Source organism: Onychomys torridus, chromosome X (assembly GCF_903995425.1).
Source record: "Onychomys torridus chromosome X, mOncTor1.1, whole genome shotgun sequence".
NCBI classification, from domain to species: Eukaryota; Metazoa; Chordata; class Mammalia; order Rodentia; family Cricetidae; genus Onychomys; species Onychomys torridus.
Genome location: NC_050466.1, coordinates 74,344,368 through 74,371,177, shown reverse-complemented (window position 1 = coordinate 74,371,177; position 26,810 = coordinate 74,344,368). Strand labels below are relative to the sequence as shown.

General features: G+C 40.3%; 1 protein-coding gene across 4 annotated transcripts in view; it reads right to left on the bottom strand.

The window, feature by feature from the left end:
* The window catches only part of Dmd (dystrophin), a 1,920,150-nt gene that overhangs the window by 1,610,045 nt on the left and 283,295 nt on the right, over positions 1-26,810 (bottom strand). For all 4 annotated transcript variants that reach the window (XM_036174407.1, XM_036174408.1, XM_036174405.1 and 1 more), the window contains one exon: positions 14,857-14,975. In XM_036174407.1, the coding sequence (XP_036030300.1) occupies positions 14,857-14,975 (119 nt within the window). The remainder of the gene's footprint in view (positions 1-14,856; positions 14,976-26,810) is intronic.

The window sequence follows — 26,810 nt, the reverse complement described above, 5'->3', positions numbered from 1 at the left end:
AACATTTTTACTCATTTCTTCATAGCTGAGTTTTACTGAAATAAAATACAAAGGTCAAAATTATTTTATCTACTATGCTTCCTGCAACAATATCACAAACCTCTTTTGATCAAATATTTTGACATACAATGCAAAAAAGCTGTCATCCAATACTGGAAGTTCCTAGTTGTATTTATTATTATTATATTTAAATATAGATATCACATTTTTAATTCAAATTAAATTTATTTTGATTACATAGACCAAGAATATATTTCTTATATATTAACTGATAAGTGATTCCTGGATATTATTTAAATGTCTCTAGCAATTTGGACATTAGGACCTAATCCACATTGTAAAACTTAAACTTAAATCACATGAATAGATTATTCATTATTTAAGTTCCTCAAATCCTATGGAAAAAGTCAGTGCATAAATATAAGATTCATTGTATTTTTACAAATCATCTCTTGGAAAATTTGATTATTTTCCATAAAGTCAAAATTATTATGTAACATTAAAAGAAAAAGATAGATTTTAAAGAAAACATAATTTCAGCATAAAAGCTAAATACAAGTTATACACATGTATATATCAATACAACATGGTTATAGTGATATTTTATTTGTACTGAAATGTAATTTTATTTGTATATTAATAAAGTTGCCTTGGGATCAAAGCAAGCCAGAGCAGAAGCTGGGTGGTGGTAATGCATGCCTTTAATCCCAGCACTTGGGAGGCAGAGCTAGGCAGGATCTCTGTGTGCTCAAGGATACAGCCAGCATGGCAACACACGCCTTTAATCTCAATACCAACCATAGAAGACCTGGAGGTCTGTATGGACTGGCAGTGACAAGGAGGTAATGTAGCTGGGTTTACAACCAATGAGAAGGCAGAACATAAAGTCTATATAAAAGACAGGACATAGGAAGTAGCTCTCTTGCGGAGAGGAAAGACAGCGCAGCAGTGAAGGGTAAGGTTTTCAGCTCTCAGCTATTGTTCTGAACTCTTGGCTTTTAACTCTGCAATTGGCTCTGTGTTTCTTATTTAACAAGATGGTTACATCTACATATGGTGCTTTGTAGGTCTCTTTGGTATGTAGGTGGGTGAATATAGGATAGTTACAAACAATTATTTCAGTTATCCAAACAATCAAAATAGATAAGAAAAACAAAAATAGCTTCATTTTACTAGTATTTGGTTCAAAATACTCTGAAAATACTGTTTTTATGGCATCTAAACATAATTATGTAGAAGAGAGGACATCAAAAGGACGTGCTCACTCTTCCCCTGTTCTGTCACTCCCACAATTTCAGAAGTATTAGTTAACATATCTATTTATTTTCATTTCTATAGTGACAAGAATTTTTTAACAGGAAACAGGAGATGGCTATATTAATGTCTTAATGTTAATATAATCACCTCCATCCCACTATTAAAATAACTATCCATATCTTTATATTTAAGTATTTATATTTTCATCAATGGAGAATTTCTTTTAGTTTTTCATATATATTCCTTCATATAGGAAATTCCATCTCTTATTTTTTTAAAGATTTGATCATTTATTTTTATGAAGGTATTAAAGGATCTGAGAATGCCACTAGATGTCTTACATATTCATCTTTAATTCAGTTGCAGTAACATGGCAGTGAATAATAAAGCTTAGCTATGCAATATGTTTAGCCATGAATAAGAAAACTGTTAAAAAAATAACTTTTGGGATAAAAGTTAAAATAGTCAAGGTTATTTCATTCAGGGCCCTTGCTTCAGATATGTGAGGGTTAAGAATAGTAATCAAATTTCTCTGGATTTCTACACCACCTATCAGTTTTGCAAAAGTCTCATTATTCATCCACTCTAGTCTCTGCTGTTAGTAATGAAAAATGTGTGTAATATTTAAATTGTTAACACGGAAATTTCTAAATTCCTTTCCTAAAGAGTTGTGTTGAATTTTCTATAAACAAATAAGATGGGGGTAATAAATCTACTAATACAGCCCTCTCCTTTGCTCATGAAAGTCTGATGTATCTCAAGTTTTCATTCCAATTTCAACTCACTATAGACTAAAATTAGCAAATAGTTCCATTATTATTATTCTTAGCACTATTAAGTGATATAATTTGGTTTTAGTGATACATTTTTAATATTATTTTTAAAAAGTAACCCTGGAAAAAGTGATCTCCAGCCCCCAAAGTGGGGAGGTTCCACTGATTTTACCATGTCTATATAAAGCAATGGTAGCACCTCTATTTTTTAGTAGCAGAGCCATTGGACTAACAATTGCTCTCACAAAAATTTTGGAATGTAGATTTAGATAATTACAGCTTATCACTAAATACTCTCAGCAGGACTAGTCATTACATTATAAAAATGTGACTGTAACAACAAAGATAGAACAAAATAAAATTGGCACTTGCTCAAATAATTGTTATCAAAGTCCATATAAGAGAACCAAGACAATTCTTTTCTCTTTTAACAAATGTTATATTCTCCCTTGATTTTTTTAAAGAAAAAGAACATATTATGCACGGGTATGCCTAAGACCATTTTGGTAGTAAAACATTCTAATTGAGCCAATTCTCAGAAAGACTTTTAAAACAAGTCAGAGTGACAGATGAATTAACAGGCTGAAAATAGAATCTGTGATACCAGGCACCTCCTAAAGTCAAAAATGGAGTGGATTAAAAGTTAACTCTAATTGGTTTGTAAATGTCATTTTGAGGATAGGAAAATTATTGCCAAAGCCTTGGGTATTTGTTGTTGCTGATGTCTAAATTTAACTGTACTGTTATTTTGTTGTTGTTGTTCACCTTAGAGTTACACTGGTAAAAAAGTCTGAGTATCTCCATATCTCAAATGGAAGTAACTTTTTATAATAATGCACAAAAGTTAACAAAAACAATCATATTTTATCACTGAGGTTTTATTATTCCTTTAAAAGAATGTCTTCACATTGTCATTCACAAGGAAAAGCTTTGGGCTGGGAGAGAAAGCCCAAACTGTCCTACTCTGGTGATTGGATGGCCAAACACCCTAACTGTCATGGTAGAACTCTCATTCAATGACTGATGGAAACAGATGCAGAGATCCACGGCCAGGCCCAGGAGTCCATTTGGTGAAAAAGAGAGGGATTATATGAGCAAGAGATATTGAGACCATGATTGGAAAAAGTACAGGGACAAATAGCCAAACTAATGGAAACACATGAACTATGAACAAATAGCTGAGGAGCCCCCATGGAACTGGACCAGGCCCTCTGGATAAGTGAGACAGTTGATTAGCTTGAACTGTTTGGGAGGCCTCCAGGCAGTGGGACCTGTCGTTAGTGCATGAGCTGACTGTTTGGAGCCTGGAGCCTATGCTGAGACACTTTGCTCAGCCTAGGTGAAGGGAGGAGGGGACTGGACCGGCCTCAAATCTACTAGGCTGGGCTGAATTCCCAGGGCAAGCATTGCCTTGGAAGAGATAAGAATGGGAGTGGATTCGGGGGAGGGTGGGTGGGGTGCGCAAGGGGACAGGGGGGCAGGAGGAGGGAGGACAGAGGAATCCGTGGCTGATATGTAAGATTAAATTAAATTATAAAATAAAAAAGGGGAAAAAAAGGAAAATCAGAAAAGGAAAGGATGAGCCAGGCGGTGGTGGTGCAGGCCTTTAAAACCAGCACTCAGGAGGCAGAACCAAGTGGATCTCTGTGAGTTTGAGGCCAGCCTGTGCTACAAAGCTATTTCCACGAAAGGTGCAAAGCTACACAGAGAAACCCTGTCTCAAAAAACCAAAAAAAAAAAAAAAAAGAAAGAAAGGAAAAGAATGTTTATGACTCCCAAGGTACATTGTTATGCGTATATTAAAGAGAAATCAAGATAGAAAGTGAATTTTCAGGTTCACAACAGGATATATTTTGAAGGATAAAAATCTTTTACATCTGTGAGCAAAAATGCATAAATTATTAAATAATGTTACATGAGATATACTTATTTTGCATATGTTAACTTTTAAACACACTAGAAAGAGTTCATGATACTGCTTATGAAAATGTCTACTGATACTTATTATAAAAGGCAATTCCACTGAAAAATAAACCTCTGGTCTCAAAATACCAGTTAATGCCAAATAAAGTATACCAAAATCTATATAGGTAATATGTGAAAACCTCCAATGCTTTAATAACTTTTAATTTACAAATCAATCCAATTCAAAGACATATGCTTCATTAGTCTCTCAAGGGACATGATAGATATGCAATGAAAACAGTTCTATAGAGAAAACCTGGTACTATCATGCATAACCTAAAATACCAATACTTGGTTAATTAAAATTACAAAGTTTGCAGAGAAACTTATTATATATGATATGAAAGAATTATATTAATCTCCATTTAGATTCATTGAAAGGGGTATTTTTAAGTATACAATTCTACAAGACGTTACTCTGTCTTTTGTGAATAAGAATCAAGCAAAAATTTGTGTGACTTATTTTTCCAAAATAATTTATATAATTTTTTGAAAAATGCTGAACACTAAATTATAACATATATTTAAATACCATCTTATCATAGTAGCAAGCAAAGAAAAGACAACTAAAGCATAAAACATGAATTAGGTGAAATTCTCAGCTTTTGGATCACCATATAGAAACTTTAATAATCCTACTTATAAGACATACGCTGTTAAAATTAGAAGGAATCCATAAAGAGAAAGTATTTTCACAACTATGACTTTATTTACCAGATGGGACTATAATCAGGAGCAGTTTGAATGAATCAGAACATATTTCTCATTATATTTGGTTGACCTTGAATTGCTCATCTTCAAAGTATTATCACAGTTCGACTAAGAGCAATGAATATTTCAACATACATGTTCCACTTAGGATTAACTATGTCAGAGAATATTATATAATTAAAAAGACATAGGTATATAACTTTCTTTCTGTAGCTACAGGTTGGTTAATTTATCTTCTGATTACAATGTGAATGTACATCTAAAATTCTTTATTGTACTAATTTACAAAGACAAAGAGATCGAAAGGTATATTATCATTTTAAATAGAAAAAGACTTATATTGTTTATTATAATTTTCATTATTATTAATGCAGTTATGAGCAGGCAAATATAGGCTTTGCTGCATGTCAGAAAAGTGCTCTACAATACAGCACAGTCTACATAAAAGATCTATTTTAGGGTTGGGTATTTAGCTCAGTGGTAAAGCTCTTGCCTAGCAAGCACGAGGCCCTGAGTTCGATCCTCAGCTCAACAATAAAAGAAAAAGATCTATTTTAATCCACAGTTACAATTTTTTGAGAGTACAGTGCACAAACAAAAATAACTGGACTATATATCTAAGATAATAGAAACTGACTACTACATGAAAATTTATTTAAAAACATCATTAACAAATGTACTATTCAAATTGATACACTATGGCTCTTATCCTGTTTTTGAACTGCACATTTTCATTATACCTCTCCCTTCTACCTCAATGACAGGAGAGAAAACACAAATAAATATCAATGCATCAATAATGAATGGATTCATTCTTTTACTAAAAAATTAGCCCATAAAATTAATATACTATATCCAGTACAGCTAAAATCTGAGAGAGGAAGGTCAGTGATTACCTAGAGATGTAGTAAAGAGTGTTATAGGAATCTGTACACAGATATTAATTCATCAAAGAAGAAGAAACGTTTCCAATAAAATTAATCTGACAAAATAATATTGAAGGATTTGCTTTATTGAGTTGATTTGTTCATCAAGAGAAATAATAGACAGTCATCAAATTAGATTGGGGTTATGTTCTTGTGGTGGTTTTAATGATAAATGTGTCCCTTAAATGCATGGCTTGAACATGTAGTCCCCAGTTGCTGGGGCTGTTTGTAGAGGTTATAGGACCTTTAAGAGGTAGAGCCTTAATGAAGGCAATATGCCATGGGTGATGGGCATTCAGTGTTTATAGCTTTACCCCAATTCCTCCCCTCTTTGTCTGCCTCTGTCTCTCTGTTTCTGTTTGTCTCAGCACACACACCTTCCTTTCTGCCAGTATGCTTTCTGTATGGACGTGAAATGTGATACCATGCCTTCTCCTCTGTGAGAGACTCTAGCTCTATGAAATGATAAGCCAAAATAAATATTTTTCCTCCAGTTGCTTCTGGTCATGATGTTTTATTATAGCACCAGAAAAGCAACCAGTACAAAAAATTAGTACCAGGAAGTGGAGTTTTTGCTAGTTTCAGAGATGAACAAAATCATGGTCTCTTCTATTAGCAACTGGGGTAGAGGCCATTGGTGTTGTATTTTGTGAAAGAATATGGCTGCCTTCTGCTCATATTATAATAAATTGGCTGAGGCTAAATTAATAAGTAATAGACTAATTTCTTTGTCAGAGAAAATTTTAAGACAGTAATAGCACTGAGTCTATAATATAGTCTTTGCTGATTTTTCTTATGCAAATCTACAGTGAAAGTGAGCAAGAAATGCTCAGCTTAAAGAAGAAAGGAGCACTAGGAAACTAAAGATTGTCCTTAAGGCATGTGATAAAATAGAGCCTGTTGTTGTTAAAGAGATTAGCACTATTGAAGAAAAGCCTCCTACTCTGCATGGGAACAATGAGAAATATGACCCAGGGTAAGACCCCACCCATCAAAGCTTTCAACTTGTACAAGGAGAAGTTTATATTATATGATATTTCAACCTCTTAGACAGCAACAGGATATAAATATGTTGCTAATGTGATTCAAGGGGATTAAAGTGCATTCCAAGCTGTCACCAGAACTTGGCAGTATTGTCTACTCAGTTTGAAATTGAGGGCATAAAATATGCAAAATATGAGCATATAAGCAGGATGAAGATTATTCCTTCATACTTTCAGAGAGCAGATGAGGCCAACTAATGTGTGACAAAGCTGGAGTCACCAAGAAAAGACTGGGAGACTAATGCATGAACCTGAGATGGTGAAGCCTATGTGTTAGGATTCTGTTGCTCCTCCAGCTATATGACTGCACATGTGCAGTTCAGTAGCTAAGTAAGGGGTCTTACATCTTACTTCATCAGTGTGCTGTGTGATAGCACAAATATGCACAGTGCATTCACACAATCAGCACATGCATGGCATAGCTCTGTAAACCCACCTGAGCATGTGCATGGGAATCCTGAAAAGTCCAGACACAGACTCATTCCAGACACAGACTCATCCACTCTTTTCTCTTTTCTCTGTTCTCTCCTCCTCATCCATCTCTCTCTCTCTCTCTCTCTCTCTCTCTCTCTCTCTCTCTCTCTCTCTTCCTGCATGTGTGTCTCCCCCAGGCCTGGTTACTCTCTTCCACCCCTACCTCCTCCTAACTCCTAATAAAGCTCTGATACTGGGTTTTATTGTGTCTCATGACTTTTTTGCCCAGTAACCAGCTCCACTTATCATTTTTAAAAACAACATTGGTGCTGTGATGAGACAGGCTTTCCTGGCACTCTGCATCCAGGGCTCTGTGTCCAGGACCCTGTATTGCGGTTAATTGGACCTATGACTCCCTGCTCCATTTTTTTTCATTTGCCCAGCCACCAAGACTGCTTCTCACAACACACCAGCCACAAAGGTTGGTGAGTTTTTCCCTTTTCAATCTCTTGCTATTTCCCGCCATTGTAGCCTGAGATATATTTCTCACGCGGGACACCTGGGGGGTCCTTGGCTCTGGACCATGACACATTCTCTCTTGACAAAGTATTGAATGCTCTCTGGACTCCTAGGGAGTTCTCCTGGTACATATACCTCTCAGCCCTTACCCTTTCTGTGACAATGGTTAGGTAACTTGTGCTGTTAATTTATGCCAGTCAACAGATTACCTAGCCTCAGGGATGCCTGAGATGGGAGCCTGGCATCCCATTTGTTATTTTAATTTTTTTTCTCTCAGCTGCAGTCATGGGGCATGGAGGCTTCCAACTCTTGCTTCCACTCCTCCTTTGATAAATGCCTTAAATATCACCAGATACCAATAAATTTGATCATGTAATGGCTGCTTGAATGCTGATATTTCACAGGAATCATCTAACTTCTGCCATCAAATGGGCAAATGAAAAGACTTACCTTATCCCCACGCTTTTACCTAAGATCTGAACCCTCCCTTAAGCTCTGAACCCTCCCTGTCTGATTCTCTCTTTCCTGACCACGTGCATTCCTAAACTTGATTAATGTCTGAATCCAAACAATTTCTTCCCATCTGACCTCCACTCTGTTCTCTGGTACCAGATGTGTTGCTAAACATGGACAAGTCTGGAAGGAGGGTACGATGCATGCAAATACATTTATGATCAGGACCCACATTGGCATAAAAATAATCTGGATGGCTCTCTAGCCAAAGATCAGTTTACAGCCCGCCTCCTGGCAGGTCTTGCTAAAGCTGTCCTCAAACCACCAAACTATCTAAACAAAAAAAAATTCAAGACACGGAATAAAATCTGTCTCTTGCCTCCCAGAGCTTCTTGGTATTAGGGCTACTCTTAAGCATCAGGAGGGCAAGGCTCTTGACCCCATAGGTGGAAGTTTCAGCTGTGGCATTTAAGGCGTACCATGGGAGAGATGAGAATGCCCATAAATAAAATTCCCAAATGATGGCACATGCTATCTGAGAAGCTGCATAAGGGCATCCAGGTCCCTGTTTTAGAAGGCCATGCAGGCTAGTGCATGCCAAACTGGGCTATCAACTGAGCCTTGTTCAAAGTGCCACCTAGAGAGATAAGTGGTCAGTTGACTGCCCCCATGTACCCAATGGCATGGGGACATCAAACTCAGACCTCCAGCTGACCCCCTAGGCTTGGCCACAGTCTCACAGGGAACCCAGGATGCAACATGGGACAATCTGTTTCCTTCCTGTTGGACACTGAGCTATTTAATCAATCCTGAGGGAGTTTTGGGGTCCCACCACTCCTCATTTCCCTATGGTTGGGGTAGGGGGACAGCCTTACCTACCTCACCAGACTAAATTGTACTTCCAGGGTTACTTAATGGGAAGAGATTTTCCAGCTAAGGTAGGATCTTTTATTTCATTTTTTTTCCCTCCATGTGCCTCACTCCAGACCAGTCAGAAGCACTTCTCCTTCTCCTGCACAGTGACACAGACAGGGCCCTGCTCTCTCTCAAGTTCCAGAGGACATCAGGATCCACTGCCTTTTCCCCATTTCCAGAAAAATGAATTCCCACCCCACAAGCTTTTCTCTTCCTGGTTCCCTCTTCTAATTAACTACTAAGCTAATTGTTACAGGATGACCATAGAGCCAGAGTCCAAGGACCATCAAATATACCCAGGTGGTAAGGGACAATAACAATCAAAAGGTATTTACGCCCTCAGATCCAAAAGGGTCTGGACTCTGAAAAAAAGCATACCTTAATATAACAATCTATTACTGTTAAATGCCCTCAGCAATTGATCACCTGTGTCTCCTGGATGCTAACTAATAAAGGAAACAGGTGCCTAAAATAATCTGTCTCAGATAAGGCATATCTCAGGTATAAATTAAAAACATGTTCCAATCTCAATCTCTTCCTCTTTCTCTCTCTCTCTCTCTCTCTCTCTCTCTCTCTCTCTCTCTCTCTCTCTCTCTCTCTCATTAATACTAACCAATATAAGCAAAGTACTAATCACTACAATGGTCACTAGTCCGAGACTTTAATTTTCTCATGGCTGCTTCTTAATATGTTTAAATTTTTTTCTAAGCTACAGAAACCAGCTTAAATCCATCTGGACAGGTCAGATCTACTTCAGATAAGTGCCAAACTGAAACTTTCCTGGTCTTGGGACCCCCTCTATCACCCTGGGAACCTCCCAAAGGAAAATAATAATAATAACAACAATAATAATTTTTTCTTCTAAGATTTTCTCTGTCTCACCAGCATCCTGTCAGACACAAGCACCCAGAAAGATAAACAACTCTGAGGCAACAGACAACAGCCCACCATCCTAGGATGCCTGTCTACCTTGGAAGCTCCCTTCCCTACCTCACTAAAAGTCAGCTGACACCCACCAAAGTCAGCTGAAAGCAGTTTTTCCAAGAGAAACGATGCCCCTATTCCTGTTCACCCACTTTTTTATAATAAGCGAAAGTTTGGATTCTGCCACTCCAACTATATGACCGTAAATGTGCAGTTCAGTAGCTAAGCAAGGAGTCTTACATCTTATGACATCAGTGCACTGTGTGATCACACAAATGCATGTAGCATGGTCATGCAATCAGTGCATGTATGGTGTAGCTCCATAAACCCACCTGCACATGTGCACAGGAATCCTTAAAAAGCTAGACACAGACTCCTCCTCTCTTCTCTGTGTTCTATCTATCTATCTATCTATCTATCTATCTATCTATCTATCTATCTCTTCCTGCACGTGTGTCTCCTCCAGGCCTGGTTACTCTCTTCCATCCCCACCTCCTCCTAATAAATCTCTGATACTGGGTTTTGTCATGTCTCATGACCTTTTCTTGGAGTAACAGTGCCACATATTTTAAAACAACACTGTTTCACTGGAAACCCAAAGATGTTTAAGATGTTGGAGCTGTGAAACATCTGGCAGTGAGATGTGCATAGAGGCAATGGAACCATCCCAAGAAAGAGATGTGTGTTTGAAGTAGTAAAGCTGGAGGGTTGGAACCTTCTAAGCCCTTTAAAACTGAACCATCAAGTACCAGGATTTAGTGTTTTATACACTACATTTTGTTCTTCCTTGTGTTAGATCTCAAACCAATGACAAAGGGATAACTGAGGTACCTATTAGCATATCAAAGATGACACTGACCACCAGGTTTTCTCAATATCCCTCAGTTTCTACCTGTTATAGGGTCCTATTGGTTGAAATACCCCACCCCATTCCTTAAACTTCTCCATCCAAGAGGCTGGACTTTCCCTTCATCCAGCTTCTCTGACTCCTACATAACCCAATCATTTTGGTTACACAGCTCTTTTGGCCCTTTTGTCCTTTTGGTCTCTTGGCCTCCTGGCCTCTTAGATCCTGGTCCTCCCTTCTCCCCTCCCACCTCTCCTCACATGGCTTGGCTTAGTTGGCCTATTATGTCCACTTTGGACTCTGCCTGTTTTCTTCCTTATAACTATAATAAATGCCTCCACCTCTTAGAAGCTATTATGTCCTCATTATATTTCTTTTTTATTCAGGAAGTGTGTGTGTGTGTGTATGTGTGTGTGTGTGTTCATTTTTTCCATAGAATCACAGTTAAGACATCACTTTCAGTCTTAGAATTTACTTTGGATTTTAGAACAATATATATACTATTGAATATTATGGGGTCTATTTGGACCAAAGCCATTTTAGATCATGAAAGGGCCATGAGCATATCTGAAGGCCAGGACACTAATTGTACTGGTTTAAAAGAGAATTTTTCCCCTTAGGCTCATGAATTTGTGTTGCTGGCAATTTGATAACTGTGTGAAGATGTGTTTCTGTCTTATATGGTTGGTTTAATAAAGAGCTGAACAGCCAATAGCTAGATAGGAGAGAACAAGGAGGACTTCCAGGAAGAGATAGAAACTCTGGGGAGAAGAGAACTTGGATTTGCCTGGCAGACACAGGGGATGGGGTAGTGAGATGTACAGTATTGAGAAAAGGTAACAAGAAATGTGGCAGAGTGTAGGTTAATATAAATAAGTTAATTTCAGGTTAAAGAAATAGTTGGGAATAAAGCTTAAGCTAAGGCCAAGCTTTCATAATTAATAAGAAGTCTCTGTGTCATTATTTGAGAGCTGGCAGTCCAAGAGAGTTGACCATGAGGTAACAAGCATGGGAGTGCTGCCCTTGCTTCCCACAACCTGCAACACTCAGAAAAGCAGGCCCTGCACTTAGCAAAGTTAACACAATAGAGTCAACCCTGTTAGAATAGGAGTGGGTTAGCCAGCCCAAAAACTGTGAGCATGGAAGAGCTGTCCCCATTGCCCATCTGTTTGGTGGTGGCATGGGTAGGGAAGAGCTGCCCTCCTCCCCCCTGCCCATCAACATCTGGTCAGGTGGCAGAGCTGACCCTGTAGTCAAAAGAACAGGAGAGCTATCCTTGGTCCACACCAGCATCAACACTCAGAAGAGCAGGCCCTATACCTCACCAGGGCAGCAAAACAGAGCCATCCCTTTCAGCTCAGGTGTGCATAAGCTAGCCCAAAAGTTGTGAGCATGAGAGCTTTTCTCATATGTATTGTGGCAGCATGGACTGTGGCACGTGGGAGAGCTGGCCCTGTAGTCATAAGAGTGTGAGAGTTATCCATGACCCCCACCAGTTACAACACCCAGGAGAGCTGATCCTGCACCATGCCAGGGTAGCATAATAGAGCCAACCCTGTGAGCACACATGTGGGAAAGCCAGCCCTAAAATTGTGAGCATGGGAAAGCTGTCTCCATTACCCATCTGTCTGATGGCAGCATTGGTGGGGACAGCTGCCAATTCCCCCTCACCCAGCAACACCTGGGGCAGGTGGAAGTGCTGGCCCTGTGATTATATGTATGGGAGAGCTCTCCCTGATACCCACCAGCTTTAACACTCAGGAGAGCAGGCCCTGCTCCCCTCCAGTACATCACAAGTTTGGGTAAGCCATTCTCAAAGTTGTGAGCATGGGAGAGCTCTCCCCACTGTCTTGTGGTGGCATGTGCAGAGAAATAATGCCCTCCTGCCTGCCCATGAATGCCTGAAGCACGTGGGAGAGCTGGCCTTGTGTTCATAGGAGAACTATCCCTGATCCCCATCAGCTGCAACACTCAGGAGAGTAGGCCATACACCTCTCTGGGAAAGCACAATATAGCCAATCCTGTTAGCACACGTATGATTGAGCCAGCCTTGAAACTGTGAGCATGGGAGAGCTGTCCCCATTACCCATCTGCCTTGTGGTGTCATGGGAAGAGGAGAGATGCTCTTCTCTTCCATACCAGTAAATGTCTGGGGCAGCTGACAGAGCTGGCCTTGTGGTCATAAGGCCTAAATGTTTAAAAAGTTAAAAGCCAGCCTCAAAGTTTAAGCATGAGAGAGTTGTTTCCATTTCACATCTGGTGGACCTACCCTACAGTTGCGCAGGCCCAAACCCAAGCATATAACTTGGCCTGCCCCATCATCCACCCCATCTGTGATTTGCTGGAACTCATGAAGGGACCTGACCTACATACCCAAACCTGCAGAATCTCCACAACACAGGGCAACAACAGGATATCCAGGAAGAACCCTAGCAAGCTCCCAGCACCAATAGCATAGTAGAAACCAGAGGCCTTGAACAAGACCAATGACTCTTTGCAATGAACACTTACAAGTAAAGATATATGAACAAAGGGATTCACAGAGTGACTCTCTGTGTCACACTGTAGCTTCCATGATTATATTTTTAATTTCCCCCCTATTTAAATTGTATTCCCTTTTTTTCTCTTAAATTTTGTTTTATTTGGGTATGTGCAGGGGCAGAGGGCAGATGCAAAATGATAAGGAAATGAATGGGATCAAGATACATGATGTTAAAGACACATAGAATAAATTTAAAAAATACATTTTTATGGTGTGTGTGTGTGTGTGTGTGTGTGTGTGTGTGTGTGTGTGTGTGTGTGTGTGTATACACATGCATGCATGTACACATGAGTATACACATTCCCAAAACATATAGCGGTCAGAGCACAACATATCAGAGTGTGTACTCTCCTTCTACCTTGTAGGTACTGAGTTTTCAACTCATGTCCTCAGGCTTGGCCATAAGTATTGTATCATCTTACCCAAGGATATCATTTTCTGAGCTTATTTGTGGTTAATTATAAGGAACTACAAGATGAGCTCTGATAAACAAGCTTCATATCTGAAACAATTAAGACTAGGCTATGATTGATAATAAATTTACAAGTTAAATGTGATCTTTTGAATCATTTCTCAGGTTTTCCAGAAAGTAACCTATTACCAACACCACTTCCTGTTTGAGAAATAATGTAATATTTCAAAACACAATTAATTATACAGTTCTATTATTCTTCAGTTTCTTCCCAAGTGTCAATTTCAGTTACATGTAAGAACACACTAATTTTGTTTCTCAAACTTCTAAAAGTGTGGTAATGCCTCAGCAAAGAGATAACAGACTAGTTTCACAAATTTGGTGTAGTATGAAAGTACCTCATTGGGTACCAGAAAAACAGAAGTCAAGAAATCATTATGCTGCTAATTCAGGTATCCAGAAGATATGGATTTGTAGCTCCAGTGACAAAGATTTAAGTTATTTAAGGATAATATAATAAAAATGTAAATGTTATAATTCTGTCTACCAGTTAATGAAGCCAAAAATAAGTAACCATCAAAATGAGGACCTCCCAAAGTGACAAATTCTAATAGAAGCAGTGAAGATTTATGCATCCTGATTTAAATAATAAATAAACCATATTGCCTTTTAGGAAGCATATGACAAAAATTGCAAGAGTAAGTTATTAATTATACTTGAGTTATCTATCTAATCTCTTAGTAGAATAATTAAATATCTAGTTGTAGTTATTTATAATCAATGCTCTTCAATATAGTATGCTCCAACCATGAGTTACATGGTTTGGGTTAGGGTTAGAGTGCAAAGTTTTTGTTTGATTTTGTTCTCCTCTTAGCCCTCACAAAGTTTTATACTTCAGTTTTAAAATTTTGTATATTGAGAAGTATATTTATATGTGAATTTGTAATATTAAATAGACACTATTACTTTTTATATTCTCAGAACACAGGAAAGCATTAAAGTATATAATTGTCTACATTTTGTTTTTAGACAGGGCCTTATTCTGCATAATTTTTTATTTTGTGTTAACTGTATGTAACTGTGAAGTCTGAGTGAGACAGAAAATAATAAAGGCAAACTATACTAAAAATTAAGGTAGTCTAGAAATGCACCAACCTTCAGGATCAAGAAGCTTTTCGATGCCTAACTGACATTTGGCAATGTTGAAGGCATGTTCCAGTCTTTGGGTGGCTGACTGCTGGGAAACCACACTATTCCAATCAAATAGTTCTGGCCTGAAACACACACATACATAAACAAATACAAATATAAATTAATACACAATGAACTATGAAACTCATTTCAATTGTGAATTGAGAATGTTATTTTTTATTTATATATTTATTTTTATTTTTTAATGCCTGAAGTCCATAAGAATTAGCTGAATGAGAATGGCCCTGTAGGCCCCTATGTTTGTATGCTTGGTTCCTAGTTAGTGAAACTTTCTGGTAAGGATTAGGATGTGTGGCTTTGTTGGAGTACCTGTGGCTTTGTAGGGCTAGGCATTGAGGTTCAAAAGCAGATTGCAGACCCAGTCTCTTTCTCTCTCTTCCCTACAACTTGCAGATTAGATGTGGGCTCTCAGCTACTGTTCTAGTATTATGTCTGTCTGTGTTCTATAACTCCACATTATAATGATCATGTACTAACCCTTTGAAACTGAGCAAACACCCAATTAAGTGATATATGAGTTGTCTTGATAATTATGTCTCCTCACAGCAATAGTACAGTAACTAAAACATTATCCCTCAATAACATTTTTAATTTAAATAAATCACAATTTTAACTTAGGATGTTGACATTTCACATGTTAAGTATGTAGAAATTTTGTGAATTATGCCACAATAAATTTGGAAAACATAAAAATCCTTAATAAAATAAGGAGGAAATTATACTTTATTAATAAAAATGTGTTATTCTTAACCAATCTTGAGATTGGAATATAATCAATTCACCAGTAACTCCTAAATTCTTAAGCTTATATCAAATCTCTTAACTTCTAATTCATCTCCATCACAAAAGCAATAATTTCATGTTTTCTAGACATAACAGGAACTACTGCACTCATGAACTCATTGTAACAATGGTTGCCTGAAGAAGATAGTCACAAGATGGAGTCTATCAATATTCTAGGTTAGATAGGGGAGTGGCTCAAGAACCCCCACCCCTAACTGAGGGCTATTGAAAGATGATGGATGCTAGGAGAGGGAAAGTATATTGTTTTCATGTATTTGTTTGTTTGTAGATGTATGGATCATGGTAGGTTGACCAAGCTCCTGTTGATGAATCCACACCCTTGTAATTTGGACAGCATTAATTACACTTACTGAGTTATAAAAAGGGGGAGCATTAACTTTCTAGCTCCTAAACTAGGGGAGGGACTTCTTGCCAATGCCATCATCCCCACACAGAGATTTGGTTGGCTTGAGCTAGTTTTGTTTCTGCATTATGTTACAAATTACTGAAAATACAGCATCCTTGTAGTCATCCACCAGCTCTAAACCTTATAATCTTTCCATTCCATATCCCATAATGCTTCCTAAGCCTTAAGGATATGGACGTGATACTGATGGCCCACTTAGAGCTGAGCACTCCACAGTCTCTTATTCTTTGCATATTGACAATTTGGATAAAAATAATGATTACTTTTATCCTCTGGTAGTATGAAAAGTTCCTTCCAGTAATATATTCCTGATAGATACTAGCTTAATTTATTCATATTCTGTTACTCAAATATGTGGTGTCTTTGGCAGCAGGGTCTTACCATCAAATTGTCGACAATAGCCAAGAGCAATAGTAGTAACCTACAATATTTGGGGTCTATGGGACCCCACTGACCAACAACTCCAAAGGAAGCAACTCATTTCTGATACTGGGCTTTGCATTTGATAGTTGCTGGCATAGAAGAATCATGGCTCTTTTAAAATTGTGACCCCTGCTAGGTAGACCATGCTCCAGGATAGGCCTTATACTAACAGCAGTTGGCAGTACCATTTGGACTTGATGTGATGATGATGATGATGACGATGATGATAATAATAATAGTAATAGTTATAAGTGATAATAATAACAACAGTAATAAAAAAGGATAAAATGTTTGGTGGCTAGGGACAGAAGTAGATGGAGAAGTGAATATGATCAAAATACATTGTATTAAATTATAAAAGAATTAATATATTATTTTTTAAAAGACAGACATTTTCATAGCTTTGAACATGGTAACTAAACAAATGCACTGTGCTATCCTGGATAAGACACCAGATTAGTGGGTCATCAATAACAGAAATATCTACAAAGTTCTACTAAGGTGTATCAATAGTCTAAAAGAGAGAAAAGACACACACAGAGAGAGAGACAGAGACAGAGACAGAGACAGAGACAGAGACAGACAGACAGAGGATATGAAGTTGAAATTTGGAAAGGGCACATGGTAGGATAAGGGAGGAATTAGACAGAAAATAGGAAGTGAATGCAATGAAAATACATTGTATACATGAATGAAATATTCAAAAAGTAACTAAAGCATTGTATGAAAAACATTACATCCCTCCTAATTTCTCATACTTATTTCTTCCATTGTCAACATTCAATCAGTTCAAATTTGCATTTCCACCTAGGGAAACACATGCAGTTGTTCTTGATGACTCTCAAAGTGATGTAACAGTTAACTATATACTCAAAAGCTCATAACCTCTTACTATCTTTACTATAGCCACACTAGTGTAACCATCATTTTATCAACCACAAATTATTCCAATAATTTCACATAGCTCCCTCTCTTCCATCTTTGCCCTTGTTAGGCTGTTCTTGGCTGAGCTAGAGAGATCTGTTAAAATATGTACCATCATATTATTATTCTTAAATCTGTACTATCAGTGGGACAAAAATCAGACATTTAACTGTGATCTAAAAGCCTCACCATGATTTGGTTCTTAATTAAGTCTGATTTTATTTATTTTCTCCTTCCTAATATCCCACAAACCATCTACATGGTTACCTTTACAGGTAAGTCCTACCCTTTCCACTTCTTAGCTAAGATCCCATGCTTCAAATCAAACTTAGTCATACTTAACATTATATTATTCTGAGTAATACTTTGTATTATTTATCATATATAAAAATTCACTTATTTTTAATTCTTATGTCTCCCTCATAAATATAAAGTCTACTAGACAGTAATTTTTGTCAATGGGACCTCTGTGTAAATGCTGGTAAAGAGAATACATACAGGAGTCTATCTGATTCCTACAGTACATGAAAAAGTGGTAGAATTAGGATGGGGTGCAGGAATTGGTAATGTTGAAACCAAGAACTCCTTTATTCAAGGCCAAGGTATATAGACTAGACTGGCACACTAGATGTGGAACCAAGGCAAGATCCAGAAGAATGTGTAAAAACAAATATCTACTTGTTTGGGGGGGGTAAATTATAGACTAGACTTTAGGGAAAGTCTTGTTATGGAGTAGTGTATTGAAAACAGCATAAAGGGTACTGTGGTAAGATGTGGGTAGAATGAGTCTAAGCTAGACCCTGGAAACTGGCTACACAGCACAATATGTTAACATGGAATCAGGGACAGATTTGGAATTTGGGACTTGATAGGAGCCTAAAGGTTGCTACCTGTAAATGGTTAGATACCATTACTACAAGGTTTTCGAGGCCAAAACTACTTCAGGTGCTGGATGTGAGAAAAGTAAGAGGTGGAGGTAGGAGATTGAAAGGAAGAATTTCACATACCACTAAAGTATAGAGATGGCTGAGAGAAAGCAATTTGGGTCAGATTGGTCTGTCTTTGGCTGTGGATCCCAGACTGGACCTGGTAAAATGTGGTAAAACATGTATCTGGTTGTAGGAAAGAATACACAATAGGCTAAATATTGGAGGAGGATATGGAAAGTCTGATTATGGACTGGGGTATTATAGGTAGATGCAATCAGAGGGTAGACAGGGAAAAGCCTATTATGTTGATTACAGCACAAGAGGAGGTCATGGAATTAGGCTAGGATGTGGGAATTTGAAATACTGTGGAAGTCCAGAACTCCTTTTCTCAAAGCCTCAATAGCCAAATTAGGCTGGCACACTGAGTAAGACTCCAGGCTTAGATCCAGCAGGATGTAGGAAAAAAGTTCACTTGTTTGGGTGCTGCAAAGAGGCAAGGCACTAGCAGAATACTTGGTGAATCAGCCCATGAGGTGAGGTGGTATTGGCAGCACAGAGAGTCCTGGGAGTGGATGAGGATAGGACAAGTCTAGGCTAGAGCCAGGATGTTGGCTCTAGGGTAAAATATTTGGGTACAACAAAGAGAATAGAGTAAGCTACAACAAGGCAAAGGTGGCCAGATATTGTACCCAGACTAGATTACATAGAATACAGAAAACAAGTTATCTTATATATGAGGGCGGTGGGGGTAACCTCTAAAGGCTTGACCCTGAAGGGGGTGCGTGGGAAGTTTAGGTATGGAATGATATGGTATCAGCAGCATAAAACATTCTGTAGGTGAGTGTGAGTAGGCCTGATGAAGTTGAGAACCTAGATATGGTCTATATTACAGATGGAAGACTGGAGAACTATTGAGGGGCTTGAATTTGGGGCCCTGGAGAAGGTCTCTACAGCAAATTGCAGGTAGTCATTTGTAGTGGATAGCCATCCCAGCATTGGCCTGGAAGTTCCAACCCCCATTGAGGTTTCGGTAATGGTCACGCCCACAAGGCGGGGCAGAGGAGGAGGCAGAAGACCGAGGATCAAGAGGAGGTCTCACTCTTGGTTCCAGGACCTGGACACTGGAGGTAGACCAAGCAGAGTTCTCCAGAGAACACCACCGGACTGCGCTATACCTTTGCCAGACCCTGCAACCTACCCCTTCATTTGTAAGTTACCCCACAAAATAAACCTCCCTTTTAACTACGTGGAGTGGCCTTAATAATTTCACCAATAGTCATTCTAGGAATGAGTAGTGATTCAATCTAGGCTATATTTCATAGTATGTGGTGGGAGGAAGGGATGACTCACCAGTATAGAGCAAAAGTAACAACTCAGGGTACTCACTAATCTAGACCCTAGTGGAAGTCTAGAATTAGAGTGTGACAATGTAGGCACATAAAAGGGTACTGTGGGTAGATGTGAGTAGCCTAGGTACTGGGACAACCCTAGATATTGGCTACAGCACAGGAGAATGTGGTCAAAGTAGGCTGGAACATAGTATTTGGGAATATGCAGAAAGCAAGAGATGTCACGCCAAGCAGAGGTCAAGGTGGTGGTAATATAAACAGCTTTGACCAAGGCAACAGACATGGAAACACTGATTATGGAGTGGGATGGCACAGCCTGCACAGCCTGCACAAAAGGTCTTGTAGGTAGAGGTGGTTATTCCAAGTCATGGCTGGACTCTAGATGTGGCAGCAGCACCAACAGAAGTGTTAAGAACTAGGCCTAGGCTTGAGATTTCAACCTTGCAGTAAGTAGAGTTCTCTAAAGCAGGGTGTAGGTGTCATTCTACAGGAGGCAAGAGGCTATTCCATTCAGGCTAGGTATCACTGGCTGTGGAATACAAGTACCCAGTGTTTAAGTATAGGAGTGAGTAGGTACTCTACAGGTTAGACCCTGGGGGAGAACTAGGAATTTGGGGTATGGAGTGGGGTGGTAGGTAGCACAAACAGTCTTGTGGGTGGATAGTGAGGAATCTGGTGGAAGAGTAGATACTTCAGAACACAGGATGAGGTGATGGGACTAGAGTGGGGTATAATAATTGAAACTGTATGGAAGCCAAGGGGTGACTATTGCAAGTCCCGGCAGCCAGACTAGATCTGGTCACAGGCTATGGGAACCAGAAAAGATCCTTTGGCATGTGTAAAACAATGGATCCAGTGAAGAAGATACAGGCAAGACCTTGGGAGAGGACTTGGAACATATAGGTTTGGAGTGATGTCATATAAGCTTGAAAAAGAGTCCTGTTGGTGGATATGATTAGGCTGACCATGGTGTAAGCCAAGATATTGGCTACAGGACAGGAGGAGGAGGTAGGGCACAATAAGGCATTAAAATTGTGAACCTGGAAAAAACAAGATGTCACTACTACAAAGTACTGGAACTCATACCACGACAGGGTAGCAATTAGAGCCCAAGGGATATGGAAAATAAGTATGCAGTTTGTGTATGGGGGGTACACAACAGGCTTGACTCACAGAGAGAACATGAGAAGACTGGGTAGGAAGTGGGAGGCTGTAAGCAAGATAAAGGTAGATAGGGTGGGTCCTGTCACGAAACTAGAAGTTATCTACAACACATAAGGGAATGGTAAAACTAGCAATGGACTTAAGATTTTGGACTCTGTGGAAGAGATATCTGCTACACTACTCAGGTGCCAATTCAAAATGATACAGTGGCTATTCAGTCTAAGCTGGATCCTAGTATATGTAGAAAACAAGTGTCCATAGAGGGAGCGATGGGCTCTGGGTTTGGTAAGAGAAGTTGTAGGAAGCTCAAAGGGTCCTATAGCTGAATATGTGTAGGCCAGGGCCTAGAAGAAGCCTGGATGTTGACTATAGCCTCATAGAAGGTAGTGAAACTAGTTTAGGGTGTAGGATTTCTAAACCTACTAAGGAACAGAGTTGGCTGTCAGAAGGCAAGGTAGGCCAGACTAGGTCTAGTCTTTGCTGTTTGAACCAGAGTTTACCCAGTTGATATGGAAAAATAAGTGTCTGGTTGTTTGGAGGGATACTCAACAGTCTAGACCCTGGAGGAGGACATGGAAAATCTGTGAATTTAATAAGGTTATGTAGCTATCTCAAAGTATCCTCTGCAAAGATGTAGGTAGAGAATATAGTGGCAGGGGTCTTTATGTTGTCTTCAGCACTGCAGAAATTCCTGAGACTAGGCTACGCTTCAGGAATTGAAAATCTAGGTACAGATTTCAGAGTAGGCAGGCACACTGACTCTGCAGCCAGGACTAGATCCAGTAGAACGTATAAAAACAAGTATCTGCTTGTTTGTGGGCTACATACAGAGTAGGCTTTGGAAGAGGACATGGGGAGTCTGGGTATGAAATGTGGTGCTATGGACAGCATCCAAGGTCCTATGGGTGGTTATCTGACTGATAGGTCAGGTCCAGGATAGAACACTAATGTTAAAGCCAATTGTAACATAAAAGGAGATGGCAGAACTAGGCCAACACAAGGGACTTGGAGCACTGCAGGAGCTAACAGGCTGCTACTGCAAGGCATAGCTGGCCAGACTAGATATGAGCACTGGAACTATACCTGGGCTAGATCCTGCAGGAAGGAGAAAAATAAATGTGTTGTTTGTGGGCAGTAGCTCAACAGGCTTGAATAAAGGGAAGAACATGGATATGGAGTGGAGTGATATGGGCAGCACAAAGGGCCCTGTGGGTAGAGGTCCTTTGAGCATTGTTGACAGAAGCTTAGATGATAGCAGAGAAGTCAGTGGTGAGAGTAGTCTTGGGACTAAGTTTAGAGACCATGGAAAATGATAGAGGTCTCTACTGAGTTGCTTAGGTATCATTCTAGAATAGGGCAATGACTATTCAATCCAAGCTAGATCCTATGGGATGTAGAAAAGTACTAAGTAGGGGGATAATCATTAGGTTACATCTTGAGAGAGAATGTGGGAAATCTGTGTTCAGAGAAAGGTGGTGTTGGCAATTCAAAGAGCCATGTGCATGGATGTTATTAGGGCAGGTCTTGGTAGAAGCCTCAGTGTTGGCTATACCACAGAATGAGATGGTAGTACTAACTTGGGGCACAGGATTTGAGACACTGATGAGGCCTAGAGGTGGATAGCAGATGGCAAGGTGGGACAGACTAGGTCACTTCTTTGTCTGTGGGTACCAGAACCAGACTTGTCTGGCCAATGTGGAAATACAAGTATCTGGATGTGGGAGGGATCTTCAACATTCTAGACCCTGCAGAATGGCATGGAAAAGTCTGGGAATATACTGAAGTGCTGTAGGTGCCTCAAAATGTCCTTGGCATGGATGTGAGTAGAGAGGGTACCATCAGGAGCCTATATGTAGGCCACAGCACAGCAGGAGTTGGTGGAGCTGGGTTGTGTTTCAGGAATTGAAACTCTGCAGAACTCTAGAACGTCTTTCTTAAAGTTGTGGTTTCTAGCATATGCCGATACACTGGTTGTGCAACAAGGGCTAGTTCCAGCAGGATGTAGAAAAAATAAGTATCCACTTATTTGGAAGTTACACTATAGGCTACAGGATTTAGAACCCTACTGCCTAGAGCTCCAGAAAGGAAGGGGCAGGCAGCCAGACTAGCCAGGATTGCTGGCTATTAAACTCAGGCTAAATCCTTATGGATATGCAAAACAAGTATCCAATTGGGATTTATATGCCAGGCTAGACCCTGGAGGAGGACATCAGAAGAATGGGTATAGAGAAAGGTGGTAGAGATAGCACAAAGGTCCTGTGGGTGGGTTCAGGTAGCACCTTGTGTGGAGCCTGTTTGTTGTCTAGGGCACATCTGGATGTGATAGGACTAGCCCAGGGCATGGAATTTGGGAACATGTGGAACATTGCTACTGCAAGGCTCAGTTGATCAGACTAGGCCATAGTATTGATGTGAGAACCAAGATAGATCCAAACAGATGTAGAAAAACAAGTATCTAGTTATGAAAGAATACTAATAAGGATCCTCAGGAACTCTGGGTATGCAATAGGGTAATGTGGGTTGCACAAAGTGTAATGGGTGTAGATGCAGTGAGGGCAGGTCCTGGGTTGCTACAGAATAGCACTAGGTGGTTAGACCATGCTCCTAGTATTAGGATTCTGTTGAAATCTAGTGGTCACTCTTGCACCATGAAAAATGTAAGTGCCAAGAATAAGGTTAGGACACTGGCAGTGGGATATGAGCTACAAAATATTCACCAGGTTTGAACTTTGGTGAGGACATGGATTTGGACACGTAGTGGCATTATATATGCAGAGCAAGTGTTCCATGGTGAGTGCAGGTATGTTAATTGTAAAGGGATCCTAGATTTGGCTATAGAAGAACAGTGGGTGGTGGGATCATGCTGTGGTTTGAGATTTGGGACCCTGAAGAAGGCCCTAAATCACTACTGCAAGATGCAGGAAGCCATTCTATAATAGACAGGGGCTTTTCTATCTAGGATAGATTGCACTGAATATGGAAAAGCAAGCACTGAGTGTGGATGTGCCCACCTGACTAGACCTTGGAGGGGGATGTAGGAAGTCTGGGTATGTTGTGGAGAGGTATGGGCAGAATGAAGTGCCCTGTTGGTTGATGTAGAGGGTAATACCTGGTGGTAGCCCAGAAGTTGGCTATAGTATAGGGAGAGTTATTCTGACTAGCTTTGTGTGTGTCTGGGGACCCTGTTGAAGCCTAGAAGTCACTACTTCAAGGCAAAGAGTCCAGAGTAAGGTTGAATATTGGTTAGGGTTTCCAGGTTATATCTGGCAGTATGTTGAAAAACAAGTATTTGATAGTGTGTGACATTCTCAGTAGGATGGACACTGGATGATGTGAGGACACTGGTTATAGTCTGGGATGGTATAGGTTGAAGGAAGGGTCCTGTGGGTAAATGAGGGTATTACAGAAACACATATGTATGTGTTGGCCATAGCAAAGGAGGAGGGAGGTATTGAGACTAGGCAGGGGAACACGACTTGGGATCATGTGGAAGCCTAAAGGTCACTACTATAAAACTACATAGCCAAAGTAGTCCTGGGTACTGGCTTTGTCACACTCAATATGTCCAGAGGAATAAGAAAATATTCAATATTCAAGGGTGTGTGTGTGTGTGTGTGTGTGTGTGTGTGTGTGTGTGTGTGTGTGTATGTTGTTTCTGCATGTGTGCATGCACAAACAGGTGCTCCCATGCTCAGGAGCATGCGCACTCACAGTCACGCACACAACAGGATAGATACTAAAGCAGGATCTGTGAAATCTGTGAATGGAATGTGATGGTGTGAATTTTGTAAAGGATCCTGTAAGTGGATATGGATGGGGCCAGTCCAGGAGTAAGCCTAGGTTTTGGCAATAGGACTTAGTGGTGAGACTAGGTGTGATGACAGATTCTGACACTGAGGAAGACTGGAGGTCGCTACTGAGAGAAACAGGCTGAAGAAAAAACAAGTATACGATGGTAGGGTACAATCACCAGGCTTGACCATGGAGGGGAATATGGGAAATCTGTATATGGAGTAAAGAAGGGCAGGCAGAGCACAGTGTCCTCAGGATGACGGTGAATAGGGGTCTGGGTCTTGGTGGGAGACTAGATGTTTGCTATAGCACAGGTTGGTAGGATGGTAGACATAAATACTATAATCAACTACAGAAATGTTACTTGGAAATGATTTAGGGAAGACAATAAAGGTATCAGACCAAGATTAAGGAAGACATATTGGAATAAACCATTGAGCAGGGGGCAGTCTTGGGAAAGAAGTTTGAGAAGCAAATGCTCTGTTGTGTGTTCTGCCACAACTGAAGTGTATATATGAAGATGGATGGCATGGAAAATTGCCTTAGATTTGTTAAAGGGAAGTCTCCTTCTATCATTGGAGTCTCCTTGTCTTCTCAGTATCTTCCCCCCTATCAACAGAAGTGTCCACAGTGGTACATGCTGCTCTTCTTTCAGAGTCATGCTTTGTGATGTCAGAGCTCAAGCTCGCCTACTATTGGTTGAGACCTTGATGACCAATCAGGTTTGAGGGGTGTGGCCTGTTCTGCTCCAGTTGATGAGACCCCCTCGAGGGTAACACAACTAAATCCTAATAATGGCGAATGTGACCAAGAAATCCTCAACCGAAAGAGATCATTTTGCTTTTTCGATGAATACTCAAGCAGTGGCCATGCCTGTAACACCAATAAAGACCAAGGCGGCCTACAAACTTTATCCCCCAGGCATTCTTAATGGAACGGTGAGATGACCCACCCTACCCAAGCTCCCTCCTCCACTGATTTACTCTTGCCTAAAGTAACTAGCTTTCTCTGCCCTTGCCTAAATCCCCTTACCTATCCTGACCTATACCGAAAAAGAACCCTTCACATGCTCATCAAGACCCTTGCCCCTAAATTAACAGTTGTGTCCTCCCTCTTGTCATTCCAGGGCCTAAAGACCAACAAACGTGGGAAACGTGGCCTGAAAAGGAGTTCCAGCAAGAAGAATGCTGAAGAATTTACTCCACCCGTGGCCAAAAAAGGCAAAGATTCACGACCGATGGAGGAACCAAGGCTTCTGGTGTTGCAACATGCAAAGCCTGCTGAGTATCAGCCCACTACCTGTGAAGCAAGCACCATGACGGATCCTGAAGAATTAACTCCACCCTTGCTGGAGAAAAGCAACGATTCACCACCAGTGGAGGAGCCAGGGCCTCTGAAGCTGCAACCCACTACCTGTGATGCAAGCACCATGACAGATCCTGAGGAAACAACAACTCCACCCATGCAAGAGATAGGCAAAGATTCACCATTGATGCAGGAGCCACAGTCTCTGGTGGAGCAACACACAACACCTGCTGAGCATCGACCTACGACCTGTGAGGCAAGCACCATGATTGATGCTGAGGAAGCAATTCCACCCCCACCAGAGAAAGGCAAAGATTCACCATTGATGGAGGAGCCACAGTGTCTGGTAGAGAAAACTGAAGAGCCTGCTGAGAACCGACCAGCTAATCCTGCTGAGGGTGGACCAGCTAATCCTGCTGAGGATCAACCAGCAAATCCTGCTGAGGATGGACCCACCACTACTGGTGAAGCAAGCTCCAAGGCTGATGCTGAAGCCATAACTCCAACAATGCCAAACAAAGGCAAAGATTCACCACTGATGGAGGAGCCACAATGTCTGGTAGAGAAAACTGAAGAGCCTGCTGAGAACCGACCAGCTAATCCTGCTGAGGATGGACCGACCACTACCGGTGAAGCAAGCTCCAAGGCTGATGCTGAAGCCATAAATCCAACAATGCCAAACAAAGGCAGAGATTCACCATTGATGGAAGAGCCAGAGCCTCTTGTGGTACAACCAGAAAAGCCTGCTGAGGATCAATGCAATACCTCTGAAGTAAGCTCCTCAACAGATGCTGAAGAAGT